Source organism: Formica exsecta, unplaced genomic scaffold (genome assembly GCF_003651465.1).
Source record: "Formica exsecta isolate Colony F162 unplaced genomic scaffold, ASM365146v1 scaffold115, whole genome shotgun sequence".
NCBI lineage: Eukaryota > Metazoa > Arthropoda > Insecta > Hymenoptera > Formicidae > Formica > Formica exsecta.
Window position 1 is genome coordinate 768,089 of NW_021848490.1, and position 15,350 is coordinate 783,438.

General features: G+C 35.3%; 1 protein-coding gene across 17 annotated transcripts in view; it reads right to left on the reverse strand.

Moving 5' to 3' along the window:
• The window catches only part of LOC115237804 (CUGBP Elav-like family member 1), a 419,211-nt gene that overhangs the window by 359,851 nt on the left and 44,010 nt on the right, over positions 1 to 15,350 (reverse strand). For 11 of the 17 annotated variants that reach the window (XM_029811231.1, XM_029811197.1, XM_029811203.1 and 8 more), the window contains exons 2-3: positions 5,344 to 6,260; positions 2,057 to 2,674 (exon numbers count right to left, since the gene is read on the reverse strand). In XM_029811231.1, the coding sequence (XP_029667091.1) occupies positions 2,057 to 2,253 (197 nt within the window). In that variant the 5' untranslated portion in view covers positions 2,254 to 2,674; positions 5,344 to 6,260. Of the gene's footprint in view, positions 1 to 2,056; positions 2,675 to 5,343; positions 6,278 to 15,350 lie in introns of all 17 variants that reach the window. The other 6 variants (XM_029811151.1, XM_029811130.1, XM_029811095.1 and 3 more) reach the window with 5 other exon arrangements.

Here is a 15,350-nt window from a genome sequence, read left to right on the forward strand (position 1 = left end):
GGCGAGTTATTTTAGGCCTTCATTGCCTCCCCATTCTACAGAGACACGTTTACGCGACGTAACAAAATAATGAAGAGGAGCGCCCTTTACCATTGCGACAACACCCCTCTGTCGACTTTTTTGAGACGACGAAAAAAAATCTTTTTTCCGCGAACTCTCTTGCCCTCCCTCTCTCTCCCCCATTCTTTACTCTTCTCTCTCTCTCTTTCTTTCTCATTCTCTTTTATGATTCCTGAAAGAATACCGGAGCACACGCTAAAGGGAAGACTTTACGATGATGAAGAGCCTCGTGACATTCTCCACGCATAAATACTTTTTCCATTAGAAGGGGACATAGAGTAGAAACGTGAGCCCTTGTTCTAGGAGCTCGCCTCTCTTTGTTCTCGTAAACAGTCTTTTTAAAGCTGTACTTATGAAAAAGTTACGGGTTATCTACGATGACATAAGCGGGCCACACGTTCTTAAGCACTCTTCGGCTAATTGTAAAAGCCGATGAAATATGATCGATACAATCGGATCTGTACGATGTTTATTTTAAAGAAATAAACTTGTTGTTCTAATCAAACATTTTCGAGATGTTTTTACTTGGCTGAAAGGAACAGAGCGTTTATTATTTATTTATATCTCTAATGTTATGCGCTTCCTTTTCCCTTTTGCTCGACGAAAGTCTTTCTTTCCGTTACGAAGAAAGTCTTATATATATCGAGTATGCCAAGCAGTATCTCATTTTCTTTTGTGAACAATGAAATTATACAAAAAAAGAAATAAACCACAAATATCATGGCATAAGCGTAAATTACATTTTCTAAACGTTTCTCCAGTCGTTGCGGATTAAGATAGTGGTAAAGGCAAAAGTTTAAAAAGTTAATCTAAAATATTACAACATTTCCTCAATTAGAGCAAATAAATTTCTACATTTGATATATGTCGCAGAAACATTATTATTTCAATCTATTGAAAGCAAAAATCTAATTAATTATCAAATTATTTAAGGTTTATCGTTACAAAGCGTTTCTACAGATATTACTACATTGAATAAATTATATCGTGACAAACTTAGCGCGTGACAGTATTTTAAACGGTTTAAACCAAGTTTTATCCGAAGAACTAGTTAATTAATCATATTTGTATTATATTTAACTATAGTACAGATTTGTAGCGTAGATCTTAAATTTATCTGCAGTTACAGCTCTCTCTCTCTCTCTCTCTCTCTCTCTCTCTCTCTCTCTCTCTTTCTCTCATCTCCTCTACACAGGCACAACATGTTAAGTAACAACTACTGAGCACAAAAGCAGCGCCCAGGCGACGTTTCGCTGCGGCTTTACTATACCATTGGTACAGATAGAGCAAGAACTCTAGTTACGCATGGTTACGTTAATTGATGTTACTGTAATCGGCTCTTGAATATGTTAATTAATCCTTAAATAGTAACGCGTTGTATTGTATGTAAGCCGAGCAATGTAAACAAAACATTTTAACAGATTGCCGATGGGCTGCGAGATTTAGTCATCCGGTATAATATAGGAATTCCCGTAACCAGTGTAAAATGGGCGACCTACTTTCAAGTTAGTCAGTAATTATTCATAGTAGCGAACATCACTGCGTTTTGTGTAACTGCAATTAATAACTTGTCTCAAGTGCTGTATGTATTGTGTTATGATCTATGGTCTAAAGTCATTGTTACTAAAGATTTCAATATTTCTTAGTGAACAATAATCTGCACGATAATTGTTCGATTTGCAACTGTCAAAAATACTTGCAGAAAAATGTGACAAAAAGTGAACAAAATATGTAAGGACCTCTTGGAGCGTAATAATTTAACTATTTACCACGCAAAACTGTATGTTCATCATTCTCAGATTAAAAAAGCGTGCAGCGGCGTTAAAAAACATTATAGATATATTTCTATCAAGTTTTTAAATTTCTCTTTTTACCATCTCAGAATTATTTTTAAAAAAGTTGAAATATGTTCGAAAAATGCAAAAAAACATTTTTTAAATAATTTTTTACAAACTAAATGTCGCATTGCATAGTACAAAAATAACAAAAAACTCACGTGTTTTCCTTCTGATCGCCGTTGGCCGAATGCGATGGAGACGGCTGAGCCTGCTGTTTGGAGTAGGGATGGTGATGTACTACGTTGTTGTTATTATTGTTGTTGTTATGCATGTGCACCTTGTTGGCATTGCTGTCCGTGGGAGAGCCTGGCGAGATTTTACCCGCCAGAGCGTTGAGCGACTGTAGCATTTTCATCGGGATTCGTTGGACGACCGGTTGTCGGTGTCTCCTTTGCTCGATCTCGTTTATCCTTGAGGAAGACAGGATTATTTTACACTTGCGGTTTGAAGGCGTCAAACCCTCAAACTCTACTGTGTGTCGCGCGAACGGGCTACTTATACAAACGACACAGGACACTCTTGTTTCACGAGCTGCGTTCGATAATTCTTAACACGCGGATCATACACTCATCGCGTGGTTTAAGCACTGACAACACGAAAGCGCGCGGCCGAAAGACTGAAAGTCCCGTTAAAGTCTCGATCCTTTCGAATAGCGCGTGACAGCGATTGATCCGATCGTTTGTTTTTCTTTCGTATACTTCTAGAATGCCAGAAGAGCGGATAGGAGCGTCTTTGGAAGTCCGTTGAGACACGATTCAGCTGTAGAATACGAAACCCTGTGGACAAGTACCGGTGTTTGATGAGAATTTTGTCTACATTCGCGAAATTGATTGTGTGCCGATTATCATTCTCGAAATACGCGTCGTTAAATTTAATCGTTAACGATTCCCATTCGGTTTTGATTTAAGATCCTGACATGATTCGCGCGATGCTGCCAATAAATCTATTATTGCAAAACAACTAATTTGAATGCATCGCGTATACCAGGTCTATTTCTGCTTCTACATCTATTATTTTCCATCCCTGATAAATCTATAATTGCAAAACAACTAATTTGAATACATCGCATATACCAGGTCTATTTCTGCTTTTACATCTATTATTTTCCATCCCTGAACGCGTTTGTTTGTTCTAATCAATTTTACGAAAGTCTATTACACATCTCAAAAATTAAATTTATTGTAATTTATTATAATTGTTATTCATTTAATAGAATGCAATCTTTTTGCAATTGTACAAAGAAAATAAATTTGTATACAAATACAATCAAATGTACCTAAAAATAAATATGTTGTATATATCCAAATGTATTAAGAGACAAAAATCCTTTTCTTCGTGCAATTATCATAAGAAATTTCATCTTGTCTGATTCAGGCAATTTAAATAAGATGCAGATATAGAAATAACATGACGTTGCGATAAAGTATAATAACATTTTTATTTATTCATGAGTGTAATATGTTCTCAATCATTATCTCGATAACGATTTTCGCGGCTTGTCATCGACTATCGAATGACGTTCGGCATTGTAATTCGACTGTACGGGATACAAAGTGTGGCGAAGATAAAGGAAACGCACGAAGACGAATCCCAAGCTGGGAACAGGGGACGACACCGTGGAGGAAAACTGGCTGAGCGGAGACGCGTGCGGGGGCTTCTTACAACAAACTGCTTTACAATGAGTCAATTAAAAGTTTAAGTTTAATTAGAAACTCTCGACTCATGTGCGGTTCACGAGGGATAGGAGTTTGGTATCCCCGCCCGGCTCTCTTCCTTTTCTGCTTCTATCTCATTTTTTCGCCTCTGTAATCCTTTGTTTCCCTCTCTCCCTCTCTTTTTCTCTATAGCTAACTCTAACCCCAAGTTCCAGTTTACCGGTACACGACTTTCCTTTGTTTCACGCGCATCTCGTAACAGGTCAAGTCTTAAAAGTACGCGAAAGGACGAAGAGATACGCGCGATAGGAAGAAAGCTTGATGGAAGGAGAGGTTCAGCGAAACGAATACAGAGAGAATCCATGTATATGTGTATGTGTGTGTGTGTCGCCTAAGAATTCGAATTAGTTTCCAGCTTGACACGAAGGAGCATTTGCCGATTTTCCGTTGCAATAGACAAAACTCTAAAAGAGCGAAACGTCTTCAACTTTAGGAAGTAAAGCTTAGAAGATGGGAAATGAAATGAATGAAATTTAGAATCTTCAAATGTATGTTTGTAGAGCTACATTTGGTACATAAGTTATATTTGATATTCGAGTAACTCGATAACTTTAATTATAAATTACGTTATAAATGTTAATTTTGATATAACATCAAAATTTAATTAAGACTATCGAATTTAACTTTAAGAGATAAATGGTATACTTTATTAATGCATATAATAAAGAAAAAACTAGGCAAGATATACATAATTTATTCGGGCTTTCATGTCACGAATCTCAAATACGATTTAGAGAGAGTAATTTATAGCTTTCCATGATTTAGATGAAAATAACTAGATCAATTTTCGCAACTTAATTGCATGAATTTTGTTTATTGATTTAATTTAACAAGTACAGATGCTTAATCAAAATTGATCTCTGAGTTGGAACAAAAAATTGAGCACAAATATAAAAAGATATTTCCTGGGTATATAACGTATTTTAGTGTGCGAATTTATATATAATTTTTATTAATCTATCTATATCATATATATATTAATTGTTTTTAAAAAGTTTTTTAGCACTGGCGATTCTATGAGAGCATTCACGTGCTGCATTAATCATCAACTTTATAAGATCAAGGAAAAGATTTATCGGCGATTATATAGAGTAAAACGTACTTTGAAAGAGTCGGCTGTTGAAGTAATTCGAAGTGAATGTCTGTCGGTTTCTAGCTCTTGTAAAACCAAGCGAGAATTGAATAGGTACTTGCAAATTTCTGCCACTATATGCAGCACAAGAGGAAAAAGAAGCTGACGCGATAGGCGTAAGAACTCGCGAAGGGATTTTAGCCTCCCGCGAATTACATTTGGAGGTTCATTGAGGGCAAAAAGATGAGGGCGCAAGAATGCGTTGGATTCAAGGGAAAATACAAGCGTGAAGGTGCAAACTCGCGGCGAGGATGGGACTATAATTACCGGAACTACAGCGGTTGTCAAATGTCAAAGAGGTCGCACATAATTTAACACATGAGGCGAAAACTGTACAAAGAGCTCGGCGGCTGCAGAAAGCAGGAAAGATAGAGAAAATAGAGGAGACGAAACGCCCCCGTTCGCTACGAGAAATAAGAGAGAAAAAGCAAAGAGAAAAAGAAAAAAAAGATGCGAGAGAAAGAATGAGAGAGAGAGAGAGAGAGAGAGGGAAACTGATATGTTGCCCTTAAACCTTTTGTTCCGTATACATTCATGCCTCTCTCTCTCTCTTTCTCTTTAGTTCTCTCTATTTCTCTCTCCTCAACTTTCCTCTCACCTTCTCCTCTCACTTTTCCTCGCTCGCACCCTCGATGTATGTAGGTGGCCGCTTTTTGTCGCCGTCCACTTAACGCGCTAAAGCGTCAAATTAAAAACTCGAGACGACCTCGGAAACGGCGATTAGTCGCTCTCGCGGCAGTGATTGCCCGTTATCGTGTCTCGCTCGTCTCGTCGCTACTTTATATAACGCGATCTCCTCACAAAAAGGCCGACCTGTCGTACCTTCTAAAGACCTCTTCACGAACTCCCGCGATATCACCAAGCACCTGGTCCGGAAACGTTACTCTCAAGATATCTCCTCGGAGCAAAGTGACGTATGATGCGCGATATCACTACGACCTGAGCGGCGCGACGATCTCGTCGACGGCACCTGAGCACTACGACTGACGACTCGACGAGCGCAGTTGCCGGCCATCGTATCTCCGGATAAGCCTTATCGGTATCCAAAGACCCCACCCTTCGTCCGTGGGCCGCATCCCTCACGCGCCTTTCTTTTATGACGCTCCGCGTATTTTTTTGCTACGTCAACGACGACAGTCCGTGCTCGTACACGAACTTCGCGTTCGCGCAATTCTCTCGTTCACGCCGTTTGCTTATCTTTCCTTTTTCTCTTTTTTTCTGATTGCAATCGCGAATGCACGCACGTCGGACACTGTCAGATGTCAAATACGCCGTACGAGTCACCAATTTGTCCCGGATCGTCGCCGAGATGGTCTATCTGGAATGACACGTGATCGTTCATGCGCGATCCATACGCGTCATGACGACACTTGCGGCGATATTTTTGGATAAACAAATCGCGTTAAGGAGCGTGGAGTCCCACGATGATGGTCATTTTAGTCCCGCGTTATCACTTATAATCCATGAAGGATGAGAGCCGCGTCGATTTTACGACGTCGCCATGTCGGTTGTCATCTGCAAAGAATGTTCACCTGTTAAAGGCATTAATCTCGCATCTTAATCAAACGTCATTGAAGTCGCTCGTTCAGAAATTGCAAAACTACGTACAACTTTAATCGGTATTGTCAATTGCGTTGAATGACAATTACGTCGCGTGACTTTTCGTGCGAATAAAATTATTGTTTTGTTTCTTAACTAATTACAGAAAGAAAAAAAAATTAGAAATAATATAGAAAATAAATAAAAAAAAAAGATATATAGAATTGTAAAAGTTTGTCAAACTTTCAGAAAAATAAATGAAATGGATAAACATGATTAACACTTTTTTATATACGTAAACGTGCGTATATAAACGCGTCTCCCAGGTAATACGCGACCGGATGTGTCGCCTTAAAAGCGCCTAACAGCGTGGGTTAAAAGCGAAAGAATGTTCGTCAATATTTTCTCACTACCAGAGCGAGGCGATGAAGCAGACACCGACCGGCGTTCTTGGAGATTAGATAAGACGCTCCGCTGTAGTGACTTGCACAACGACACCGCTGCCCTCGAGACGTTACTGTCAAGTGACTGTCGGCAGCACGATGCATTTGTGGGTACAACGGCACCGAGAAATATTTGACGTTTATTGCATAAGTAAGTGCCCGACAATGTGCCCGTCAAACCGCTAAAAGCGGCGCGCGGAAATATTTAGTGGATGTACGTAGCCGCTGTCATAAATTACAGCATTATTGCCTCGACGCTCGACCGAGTAACGCTCGTTACACGCCTTTCAAATTAGACTTCCGTAATTCGAATGGCCTCGTCGCGTAAAACCTTAAAGTTTCGTTCGTAGTTATTGCGCGATACAAGTGTCATATGGTATGACATTTGATTGATAAGCGATGCAACTAATGCCATTACGATTAACGTTTGACTCGCGAACCGCATCGCGCAATCTACAACATTAATAATCAAAAGTTTTGAACATTACACAGATTTTATACAAGTATATAATATTTCTCATTTCTCATATATATAATATTTGAAAAATAATTAAAACTATAAATGAAGAATATATACGACGTTGTAATTAATATTTTTAATAAAGTAATTTACTTTTTTGTAAACGCGGAGCAAAATATTAATAATTGTTTAGAAAATTAATAACTGTTTACAAAAATTTTTTAAATTATATTCATACAAAGATATCTCATTGCAAAATTTTTTAGGCAATATTATAACTTCAAGTAATATTATATTAAAAAGGTAACACACGGTCAAATAAAATTAGAAACGCCTTTTAAATATCATGCACGATATTATTTTCGTCGAAATATGTCAAAATAAAATGTACGCAAAACTTTATTATCGCAAAAACACTACAAAGTATTATTATATATTTAAAATTATTATTAATGTATATTTAAAATTATTACACTGGATAATTTTCTTCTTGACTATTTACTTCATGATCAATAGCTTTCAGAGAAATATATAAATTTCGAGATTGCTTCAGGTCAGAATTTCTACAGAGCGAATATTTTTGCATATTTTATAACTTTATTGCATCATTTGACGGGTAAATAATAACAGATTGATGAATAATATCAGCAACCGAAGGTTTGCGAAATATTGAAACGCGTTACAACAGGGCATTATTCAATATAGCAATTAAAAATTTGTTCCGATTGATATTAACGCACGCTCGCATATCTGATGTATTTCACTGCAAAATTACGTTACAAAGCGGAATTGATAACGAGATTGTTGCCAAGCCGATAAATGCAGCAGATGCAAGTAAATATTTAACAATACAATATTTTCAGCGAGGAAAGCCTTTTATGAGATAGAACTGTCTGCAGGAATGGCCGTTATATTCTAGCGCCCCAAGCTTCTGAAACAAGTTTCGGAAGCGTTTGTTTGCCAAAAAGTAAAATAAAATTTTACAATTCAAACGAAAAATTTTGAATCATGTTTCATGAAACGATTCATTGGTTCTTTATACAATAGTAATATTTGCGACTAATTATTTAGAATAACATAAAGAATAGGAATAATAAATTATAATAAAATTTGAGAAAAATGCGTAAATTTGGAAAATGTAAGAAATACAATATCAAACTTGAGAATGTCTCAAAAAAGAGAAATATCGATATATAGAACATGTAATTGTAATGCAACATATAATTATAATTGTAACGATATTACACGATACGAACGAATGTAAGGGAAGCTAGAACTGTTACGAATTATCGATTGAGAATTATTCCACATAAATTGCAGTGTGTATAGAAACGGTTTGAAACACGTTAGGCGTAAATAAGCGGCAACCAGGTATAAGCAGGGATGTGCGCGCCAAGTGTGTATCTAGTTCTCGTCCGAAATAACAATGCAGACGGTAGGATAGTATTGTTATATTGCATAGCTAAGCAACCATCACTTATTTGCCGGGGCGAAACAGCCCCGTTTGCAAACCGACAAAGAGGTATTGTTCTTTCAAAGGATCTCTCCAGCACGCGCCCGGTTCCTACTATTTACACGGTCTAACTAAACATTATATCCCAAAGTTCGCACGGCTCTCCACGAATGATGTATTCCAGGAAAGTCACGCTTCACGAGAGCAAAGAATCATATATCTAATGTATTATCTAATCTATTTATCTGAAGATTTTGTACACAACAAAAATAACGTTCGCCGATTATATCTATGAACGTTGCATTATGCAGGTAATTTTTTACTAGACACGCATCCTTTAGAATCGAAAACTTAGAGAAAATTTTTAGATTAGCGATTCTTAATTTTAATATTCATTTACAAGCTACTTTAAAGTTATACAATTCTTCTGGAATAAATTTTTTATATTTATTTTTATACGATCTATTTGCGAGAGAAAATCTGATTAGAATCTTCATTATCAAAGCATGGATGGCACTTTCATTTTTTCGATCCGATAGAATCAAATGTAGAAGCTATGAAATTCAAGTGGCAAGAATTCACGAGTGGGCGCCATTTGCGAAAACTTTTTCGCAGAGTATCCAAAAGTCCAGCAAATCCGGACAAGTTATCGTCTTCCAGCTGGCTCTCGAACAACAAATCTCTCGAGGGTGACAGCATTTTTTTTTATTCATCGCGACAACGAGACTCACTCGAAAAGTTCTTAAGTCAATAAACGAGAAATTTTCTAAGAATCGTTCGCAAAAAGTATGATGGTTCAATAAGCGTTTGATGACCCGCTCTTGTATAATAAATGAATTTATTGACATTAGCAGAGAATTCTGAGATGCATTTTTTATCGCCACAATATTCAGAAACAGCAAAAAAAAATCTATTTACGATATAATATGTACACATCGTTAAATGTAGAATATTAATAAAAATATTATATTATACTTATAGTTTATCTTAAAGTAAATATGTTAATATTAAATATCCAAATAATCAAATTAATATTAATATTAAATATCAAAAAAGTTCAAAATTTAATAATATATGAAAGATTTATCTAGAATCTGGTAAAAAATAAAAAATGATTATTCGTCTGAAACTATCGAAAAATCGTAATGTAAAATCAACATAGTTACAACAGCCGATATAGTCGGCAAAAAGCTCGATAGTTATTAAAACAGCGATAAAATTACAACTTTATGGTCATATATTTATTTGGAATACTGCGCACGTTATAATATTTTGTTTTGTGTGCCCTGTAATAGTGCGTTCATTTTTCCTCGCCGAGTAAAATTGCGCTCATCGCGCCACATTTAGTAAATCCGTTTCTGACCCGATTACAAATATTCCTGCGATCGAATCTTTTTCACCAGCGTGCTGTTTAATACATTAAATACAAATACTCGTTATGCAGCTCGCATTTACGAGCAAACGACGTGCACGAATATCGCATATTTGCGACTGTAAAAGTTATAACCGTGAATGCGCGCGAGAGAATTCCAATGCGCGCCCGGAAAAGATACTTCACCCGATAAAAATACGGTCGGAGAAAAGTACGGATGCAGAGTGTGAAGATGAAAAGTTACAAGAATGTTATTACCGCCATGAATTGCCAAAGGCAGGTTGCGTTTTCCAGCCCGTCGGAAATGTTCCCCTGCGGTTCGCAGCTCGCGGCGTGCTTTTCGCTCTTCAAACCTGTTCCATTTTCTACATCGAAATGCGACACGAAATCTCATCGAGAAGCACGAACGTAATATTATATAAGACTGAATATACAGATAGAGTATAATGCATAAAAATAGAGAAGCCATCTAAACTTTAAAAAAGACCGATAAAGCAATGTAATGGGAGGAAAAAATGTAATCGAAAATAATATAATCGTATAATAATTCAAGTGTCAATAATACTTAAGAGAACGCTTTAATGTATATATATTATTATTCTCAGTTAGAAACATTATATTGTTTCATTCATTCAATAATATTATGCGACATTATTATGAAGAGAAAAAGAATGACAAGACATATTATGTTAAAATATTTTTTAAAATGTTAAAATAAAAAAACTTTAAATTATTTATATTTTTAAATGATCACATATAAAGAGAAAGGCATAAAAATAGATAACAATAAATTACATTCGTTATTTAATTTTTTAAAATTTCTTTCTAATATCTCTCATTCTCTCTTATTAATCATTTAAACATTAAAAAATTATATATTATTATAATCAGTTATTGTATGATGATAAAGCCATATTATTCTATTAATATACAATTTTGCGTCTTCCTATAAATTGCAATTAGTAATTAAATATATATCTACATATCACACAATTTATACTTGCTAGTTCATGCCCGATAATTACAGAGAGTAATAATTTACAAACGAATTTAATTATTATGTATAATAATTGTTGTATAAGATTATACATAACAATTATAAGCCATAAATTATCTTAATGCCGTATCTCTTTCTCCCTCTCTCTCTCTTTCTCAGTTTGATATTATTTTAAAGGTGCAGATAACGTTAAAATTCCATAGAACGTAACTTTACCGATATAATGTCAATTATAAATGCAGCCACATAATAGGAATATTACAGACTGAGTATTATAGTTTGTCGGATATGTCGCGGATGTTATGTAGCAGGTGTATTGCGCTATTCGCCAACTGGGCGACGATGTGTGCTCGTTATTAGCAAAATTGCGTGAGCTAATTGACTAATTAGAGATTAACGATGGATACTCGTTCCGGATGTATTGATGGATTACTGTTTTGGATCTGCTATGAACGGCCATTATGATGCAGTTTATCGATGTATCTCTCAATCGATATTAGTTACTTTTTGAACATGTATTACGCAGTAATGCGGTTAATTAATAGCAGCAATATGACACAATGTTATTATGTAAACAATTATATTCTCATTACCGCTGTTAAATATACAGATGTGGTAATTTATGTACATACACATCATACTCTGTGTACGATTTGAAATATATAAATAAATATTTCAAAACTCAGACAATGGAAATTGTTTTGTAATAAAATAATAGTTGTATTTTGAAATATATATGTATTTATTATGAATTTTCTGTACTGCAAATCTTTTCCATAAAAAAAAGAAAATGAATATACATCTCGAAATATATTATTCGTATGTAACAGATAACTTTGATAGGAATCGACTTTTCGCTGATAAACGGGAGATATTTGTACCGAGAGACAGGGCAATGCCCATTACCGATGACACAACTAATTAATTAGTGATTAGCGATGAAAGCTCGGTCGCCCTCCGCTGTATTGATGGATTGCCATGTTTCCGGTTCGCTTCGGCCATACATTATACCAACAAGTACTCCTAATAGTCATACTAGTCGATCGACATCAGCTAAAAGCATTTCGCGCATTTCGGGATCTACTCCCCATACATTATTTCGAACTTCAAGAAACAGAAATGATGATATGAATTGATTACTTTTACTTTCGATTAATTAATTAATCTACCCAATAGATGGTCTTACGTCATAATAAATTCGTCCATATTTCATATCCATATGTAATAATATCTGTTTATATGCTTTTTTTATTCAACAATAATAAATTTATTATTCAGTATTTATTATTCAATATAATTATTCAGTAATAATCTAACTGATTAATCTTCAATTTAAATTAGCCTAAATATTTAAATAAAAAAAAAGATGTAATAGTTTTCTTTCGTGCAAAAAAGATTAATTTGTTTCGAGTTTATAATTCATTTTTTGAAAATTCAATAATTTATATCATAAATATAAAATATCATTTAATTCGTTTCACTTCCAAGATTTGCCTAACAATAAGTATATAACTGAAAGAAAATCCTTAATAATGAAAACTACTATCGTTGATATAAAATATTTGAAGTAATGTCATAAGAGAGAATGTTTATCTTATTATATCTTATTATTTATTAAATTTGCGGAGAGAATATATAATCTTGGATACTTTAAATTAAATTCCATAAAGCGAAATAAATCGTCGATAATACGCGAAAGTTTTGCGGCATTTTCATCACAAAATACGGTTATTATGGAAATTCCGCACTCATGAGGCAGCTGGTTTGCACGGTCCATCGACTTAAGCTTTGATATGAAATCGGACTAAGAAACAACAGCTTCACGATAAAGCTTTCACAACGAACGGCGAACGCGACGAAAGACGAGGCAGCCTGAAATCAGGGAAAAAGCTACGACGAAAGAGCATTCCTCCTGGGATTGATCCCAAACGAGGATAAGCGTTATCGACGTGGACACAACCTTACGCACGGCCTCCTATCGAGCATTTCCAATCACGAGATTGCTCAATCGCAGCCTGATTTTCCCGTTCTCGGCTACGTCGTTTTTTTCTTCGGGAAGCTTTGCTTTTCTATTATTTGCTAAAGCGAAAAGACCGAAGCCAGATTAAAAAGTGCGACCCTCGAGAATGATTATCTCCGGTATCTACTATACAGACAAGGGAACAGGACAAGGGATGAATAGCGCAAATGCGTCTGCTGCCTCAATCTGATTGAGTACAATCGGAATAAAGTCAACATAAACGTAATGGTCTCTGATTAAAAATTGTTGAACAATAATGACTATTCATTAATTCATACAAAGAATGTTTCTTTTTTTAAATGTAAAGATATGAGTTAGTTAAATGCTAAATTCTGATCTTTCGTTAAATATTAAATACAAGAAACTTGTTCTTGATATAAATAATGTAAATTTTCTTAATATTTATAAGAATTTTTTTCATATTATGGCTTTCAGAATATAAATTTTTAAATTACTTATTAGATAATATATCGTACGATGTTAATATAAATTGGCTAGAAAAAACAATGTAATAAACTATAATTTTAAAACATAATTGGTAATATCTAGTTTTAATTTCGGAGTTGGAAATACCATTCATTTAATTATATTACCGTAACTCTTCGCCGCTTATAATAAAAGAAGAATTCTTCAGTTAATTAGCAGCTCGTCGTACTTCCATATCCCTCATCGAAATTTTAATCTCCGGTGGGACAAAAATGAATGCGGGTACTCCGTTCAACTGGAGGTTCTCCGCGGAGCCAGAAGAAATGGCATTAATGCGCCGGAACAATTGTAAAAAGTAGATTAAAGCGGACAGTCACGACCGCAAATAATTCCAGCTGCGTCCGTCGTCGGATATCATAATAGACCTGTTATTTAAATGGACGTCATCAGCGGGCACGTGACGTATCATTAAACTGGGACATTAAACTGCAAGCGTTAATCTTCTCCCTCGCGCGTACGTTTAAAACTTTCGTCCCGCGGGGACTCTTGGCGTCTCTCTTCCCCTGATAAACCGCCTTTCTTGCTCCTTTTTACCCTCCCTCGATCCTTTTGGATCTCATCCTCTGCTTCGTCACATCCCACGGCTGAGCCAAGTGCTCGGTGACATGACAAAAGTCACTTAGCTCGGTGATGAGATAGGCTTTGACGATTTCCAATGTCATCCCGGTATCTGTTGTCGCGTGGCGGGAGTAAATGAAAGTAAAAACCCTACAGCCGAGAAAAACCCTTATGGCGCCGGAGTATCCGCGAATGAGCTTTATCGACTATTTTCTGGCGCAGTCCGTGTGTGAAACCGACTGAAAGCAACGAAGAAGGAATATCGCGAGCACGAGCGTTTTATAGAATCAGTTTTTTACCATGTATTATTTCTCTCTTTATAAAAAATTATTATTTATTTTTATAAAAATGCTTGGCATACTAAATATTTTATAATTTGCCGCGGTATAATATTGCCTTTGAGCCGTTTTTATTTTCCTATACTACTCATGCACATACGGCTAGAATATACGAGAAAGTCAGCGCAATATTAAAAAATTGCGAAAATGTATATCGTTTCGTAATAACGTTGCGATAATGTTGCATCTCGCATTCTGCTAGATATAAGCTTAACTTTACAAACACAATATTGGAAATGTTATATGCAGATATTTACGTTGTAAGTCGTATATTTCTCAAATAAAGATTAATTTTCTAAAATTCTCTAAAATAAGTAAATCATAATAATTCATATTTACATGTCATTGAAATCCATAATGTCTTAAAACTAGAATTACAAATTTGTAACTACACTATAAATAATTAATGCGTAAAATAATAATATAGATAAGACTAATGGTAAAACTAAAACACGATACAAATAGACATTTTAGATAATTAAAGTTATTTATTTTATTTTACGCATTATTAATTATATTTTATATATCTAGAAACGAAAATTTATACAAAAAAAAAGAAAATTATTACCAAAAACAAGCGTAGCACGTAACGAGAGTACGATTTGTGTTCGCGTGAAGAGTTTCAAATAGCAGATCTCCGCGATACAACAACAAGCAGTGGAAACTTCCTATGTCTCCTCTTTTCTAATTTGCCCTTAAGTTTAAGTCATATTGTTACCGCGATTTTCTTGTAACGACTTTTATTCGAAACTTGTCTTTGTTGTACGTATTTTAACTTGAATACTTTTTAACTACCGAGTTTGGGCGAGAGCTCTCGCAAATGGCTTTAAACTAGCGGATTTTTGTGGCGTAATAATGAAAGGAATTTTCGTGTCGCTGTATTTCACTTTGTACGCGTCCAATATTCAGAGTTTTAAATGCGAATGGGAATACTACTAG